At 39.8% G+C, this 5660-nt stretch overlaps 1 protein-coding gene across 1 annotated transcript in view; it reads right to left on the bottom strand.

Annotated features, from left to right (window-relative positions):
• The window catches only part of Ctss (cathepsin S), a 16983-nt gene extending 11945 nt beyond the window's left edge, over positions 1-5038 (bottom strand). Inside the window, 2 exon segments of the mRNA XM_013015001.1 lie at positions 2665-2794; positions 4932-5038. Of these exon segments, the coding sequence (XP_012870455.1) occupies positions 2665-2794; positions 4932-4957 (156 nt within the window). The 5' untranslated portion in view covers positions 4958-5038.
• Between the last annotated feature and the right edge of the window lie 622 nt (positions 5039-5660).

The raw sequence follows: 5660 nt of genomic DNA on the forward strand, positions 1-5660 counted from the left end.
TTGTTGTTGTTGTTTGTCCCTGCACTCTTTAGCTCAAGGTGAGTGCTCTACCGATTGAGCCACAGTACCTCTTCAGGTTTTCTAGTGGTTTATTGGCATGAGCCACTGGCGCCCGGTGTGGATAGTTTTTTAACATAAAATTTAATACTGACTTTACCCAGAATGAATTCTTATGCTGGTTGTTGATTTTCTTGTTCTCTGGGAAATACACTTACATAGAACATACCGTATATAGAATACCATATACATGGGGCATCCTATAATAGCTGAAACCCAACAACAACAGGCTGTAGCCCAGTAAGCAGTCAGGAAAACCTGTTCTGCTCCATTTCAGGATATAGTACCTTCTCCTCTGGAGAAAAGTCTTACTATCATTCCAGTCATGGGCATGACCATGCACAATGGCCATTCTTCCTAACTACTAGAAGAGAAAAAGTGGAAGAGATAAAAATAAACCTAACAAACTACTGGAAAAGAAAGATAGAAGTGAAACTAGAGATAAATTATCAGGGTAAGATACCAGTCAAATGTCATATTCATTTCTCCTGAGGAATTGGAATCATTTAAAAAAGAAAAAAGAAGCATAGTGCCAGGCGCCCATGGCACATGCCTGTAATCATGGCTACTCAGGAGGCTGAGATCTGAGGAGTGTGGTTCAAAGCCAGCCCAGGCAGGAAAGTCTATGAGACTCTTATCTCCAATTAATTACCAGGAAACCAAAAGTGGCACTGTGGCTCAAGTAGTAGAGTGCTAAGCCTTGAGCTAACAGGGCTCAGGCCCAGAGTTCAAGCCCCACTACAGACCAAAAAAACAGAAGAAGCATAGCATTCATTTAACCATACAAACATATTAACAGCACATAAAACTGTAGTCATCTTTGAAATTAGGGACCTGGTCCTAAACAGAGTGAGTGAGGGTAAAATTCAGCACCACTATGGAAACCACATAATCATTTCAGTAGATTAATAAGATCTATGACAGAATTCAACATTCTTTTATGATAAATTTTTTAAACAAATTGAGTATAGAAGCAATGTTCCTCAACCAAATAAAGGCCATATATGACAAGCCCATAAGTAACATCATATTCAACCATGAAAAGTTTAAAAATCCTCTAAGTTTGGGGGAAAAAAAAGATGTTATCACTTCTATTTGTCACAGCAATAGAAATTGTAGGCAGAGAAATTAGGCAAGAAAAAGAAATAAAATGCAGTTAAATAGGAAAGGGAAGAAGTGAAATTATCTATGTTGTTGATATGATCTTAGTATATTAATAGCTAAAACTGTATACTCCACACAAAAAAAGCCTGATAAACAAATTCAGAAAAGTTGTGGGATACAAGATCAATAGTTTGAAGCTAGCCTGGGCAGAAAAATCTACAAGACTATCGCCAAATAACCTGTAAGAACCTGGGCTAGAGGCATGGTTCAAGTGTAGAGTGCCAGCCATGAGCAAGAAAGATGAATGAGAGTATGAGGCTCTAGGTTCAAGCCCTGGTATCATCATAAAACAATGAAAATGGATAAATAAATGAGAATTTAAGGTATATATGATCTATTAAGTTATTTCATACAAAATAACATTAAAGAAACTTGATAATTTACAAGTGACATAGTATATGAAGTAGATATTCTAAGCAATAAGGTTGTTAAAATCATTCAACAAGTATGCTTTGAAATAAAAAGTAGAAAACAGGAAGTCAGAGTCAAGAATTAACATCTAGCAGCACTTCTACATGACAGGATCGATGAAGGACTTTTTGTTGCTCCAGTATGGCAATAATGCTGCCTCTTTAGGGTCTTATACTAATTTTCCCTAAGGTTGGGACTTAGACTCCACTGTTTTGCTTTTACCCGTCTGTCAACTCTCTACTCCATTGTCACATTATTTGTGGGATTTCCCTCACCAACCTATCCTGTCAGATGGATTTCTCACTGCTACCACCCATGTCTTACTATACTGTACTTAGCATTATCACATACTGATATTTTCATTTATATTGTTGTTTATTTCCTGTTTCTACCAGTATAATACAAGTTCCATAGCAACAAGAACTTTGCTTTGCTTCCTGCTATATAATAAGAACAACAGCTCTGGCAAGAAATAAGTGCATGAAGCCGGGTGCTGGTGGCTCACGCCTGTAATCCTAGCTACTCAGGAGGCTGAGATCTGAGGATCACCATTCAAAGCCAGCCCGGGCAGGAGAGACCTTGAGACTCCTATCTCCAATAAACCACCAGAAAACCAGAAGTGGCGCTGTAGCTCAAGTGGTAGAGCACTCGCCTTGAGCTGAAGAGTTGAGGGACAGTGCCCAGGCCCAGAGTTCAAGCCCCACGGCTGACCAAAAAAAAAAAGAAAGAAGTGCATGACATTTTTGGGAAACACCTCTATAAGAACAAGATTTTTAGGGGGAAGGGGGGAGATGGGGAGGGGGGGAGATGGGAAGGGATGGGAAGGGGAAACAAAGGAGGAGGCAAAAATGCTTGATAAGAAATGTGCTCATTATCTTGCCCATGTAATTGTAACTCCTCTGTACAGTATTTTCACAATTAAAAAAAATCATATCACAATTCAAGGATCAAAAAACAAAAGAACAAGATTTTGAGAGGGAGAAGCAGGGTACTTGTATAAAAACATATTACTCAAGTGGCAATTGTAGCTACCTTTTCCTTGTATTGTTTGCCATAGGTTTTCTTCCAGAGATGCCAATGATGATCCAGGGTGGGATCTTCATGGACATGGGCCACTGTGAAGGACCACACCAGGGACACCCAAACCAGCCATTTCATTCTGCTATGAGGAAGGTAATATAGGAATTATAGCTGTTAGCTACATATATTGCAACTCTGTATTTCTAAAACAGTATAGCAATGCAAAGTCCATTAAAGGAACACTTGCTTGTAAATCAGAATTATATAGGTAACTTGGAAGAATATACAGACACAAGAAATGAGGACTAAATTATGTCTGAACCATTACTTCCAATACTCAGGATTTTAAAATGATTTTTCATAAATTTCCTATTATACCCAAGGGGTTAAAAAGTAGGGATTTTCCAGCCAGGTGCTGCTGGCTCACACCTGCAATCCTAGCTACTCAGGAGGCTGAGATCTGAGGATCATGGTTCAAAGCCAGCCCAGGCAGGAAAGTCCGTGAGACTCTTATCTCCAATAAACCCACTCAGAAAACAAGAAGTGGCTCTGTGGCTCAAGTGGTAGTGAGCTAACCATGAGCTGAAGAGATCAGGGACTGTGCCCAGGCCGAATAAAAGCCCCATGACTGACAAAAAAAAAAGTAGGGATTTTCCAAGATTTGCTTACAAATCTAATCGAGGTAAATTTTATTTTCTCCTTTCTGATATATATATACTTGGGCAGGGAATGTGGCTTAGTGGTAGGGTGCTTGCTTAGCATGCATGAAGCCCTGGGTTTGATTCCTCAGTACCACAGAAACAGAAAAAGCCGGAAGTGGTGCCATGGCTCAAGTGATAAAGTGCTAGCCTTAAGCAAAAGAAGCTCAGGGATAGTGCCCAAACCCTAAGTTTAAGCCCCAGGTCTGGCAAAAAAAAAAATTATCCTCAAGAAGAAAAATCAGGTTGTCTTTTGAATTTTTGAATCCATGAACCTGTTTTAACTGGCCTATTTAAATATCCAAACCCTAATGCATAAACATATTGAAACATCTCATAGAATCCAGCTAATATATATAGTTTGTTTTATTTTATAAATAAATTTAATTTTAAAAATAAGCTAGGCATGGGGCTGGGAAGGTGGCTCAGTGAAAGAGTGCTTCCCTTGAATGCATGAGGTCTTGGGTTTGATTCCTCAGCACCACATAAGCAGAAAAAGCTAGAAGTGGCCCTGTGGCTCAAGTGATAGAGCACTAGCTTTGAGCTGAAGAGCAGAGGGACAGCACCCAGGTCAGAGTTCAGGCCCCATGACCTACAATAAACGAAACAAACAAACAAGCTAGGCAGCCAGGCACCTGAGACTCACGCCTGTAATCCTAGCTACTCAGGAGGCTGAGATCTGAGGATGATGGTTCAAAGCCAGCCCAGACAGGAAAGTTTGTGAGACTCTTACCTCCAGTTAACCACTGTGGCTCAAATGGAAGAGTGCTAGCCTTGAGCTGAAAAGCTCAGAGAAGGCACCCAGGCCCAGAGTTCAAGCCCATGACCGACAAAATAGATAGATAGATAGATAGACAGACAAATAAATAAGCTAGGCTCAGTGCCATGTATCTGTAGTCCCTGCTGTCAGGAGGCTGAGCTAGAAGACTACATTAACCCCCACTCCCACAAAAATAAAATACACAAATAGGAATAAGAATGAGGCTTAGTGGTAAAGCACTTGCCTAACATGCGTGAAACTCTGGAATCCACAGGACTTCACCAAAAAATAATTTTAGAAATAAAATAAACAACAAACACAAAAAAAAAGAAATAAAATAAACACCAAGAGAGATAGTTAGAAGACAGCTTCTATTAGTTAATCTCCCATCCTTAGGTCATTTTCCTTTTTCCTACAAATCAAATATCTGCTTTTAAAGGAAGTAATTATTTTCTAAAACACCATTTCTATATTTAATTCAAAGAGACTAAGAGAAACTCAGTAATTAACTGCTTCAAACTAGATTCTACTTTCTATTTCTTTTAAACTCAGAAACAGTAAACTTTAAACATGTAAACTTTCCAATTATATTCCAAAGAAGACTAGGTTTAGTCTCAAGTACAGATTTTCAAGGAGACATTAATTTTAAAGAATAGCTCCTTTTTAATCAGACAAATGAGGCAAATGGAACAACACGACTTTTTTTTTAGTTTACTTCCTGAAAGCAAATGTTTAAAACTTGGTAGGCAAAGCAAACTGAATGCCAGGAACCTAAAACCAAATGTCAGGAGAAAAATAAACAACAAATGGATAGTACATACAGGATAGAACCAGCAGGAGCTTCCATAGTAAAAATCCGTGAGTTAGTGTGCTCACTCCAAAGATGTCACAGGTGGGAGAGATACATTAGTTCAGTTGCTTTAAAAAGAAATCAAAACTTGTCACATGAGGTATCCACAATGAGGAAGTGAACTTTCATTTCAGTTTCATTTAGTCTTGTAAGATCTGCTACCATTGGCCATCTTCTTACTGTCTTGAGCACAAAGTGAGTATAATAAATCATCATGATGAGCCCCTAGAACAAGCTCATGCTTGTAATTCCAGCTAGTTGGGAGGCAATACTGTAGCCTGGGCAAAGGTAGCAAGACCTTGTCTCAAAAACAAAATCAAGAGGCTATGAGTACTGTGCTGAAGTGGTAAGCCAAGGCTCAGGTTCTATCCCAGGTTTGGGGTGGGAGGGAGGCAGGGACCCCTGTGGGGAGAGAAAGAGCCTTCAGTAGAGGAGATCAAGAGAGTAGCAGTAGAAGGTTATACATTAATCCCACATCCCACATTTTTTTTTCAGGTAAAGGGTAGGTTTATTCATCGTTCTGGCTGGCACCAGGCCATGTTGGCCCTCCATGCGGCTGGGAAAGGTCTGGGAAAGAGGTGGGAAAGAGCTGAGAAAGAGCTAGAAAAGAGAAGAAAAGAGGTGGCTCAGTGGTAGAGCGCTTGCCTTGCATGCCAGAGGCCCTGGGTTCGATTCCTCAGCACCACATAAGCAAAAAAAA

The sequence above is a fragment of the Dipodomys ordii genome, unplaced genomic scaffold (assembly GCF_000151885.1).
Source record: "Dipodomys ordii isolate 6190 unplaced genomic scaffold, Dord_2.0 Scaffold26, whole genome shotgun sequence".
Lineage (NCBI taxonomy): Eukaryota > Metazoa > Chordata > Mammalia > Rodentia > Heteromyidae > Dipodomys > Dipodomys ordii.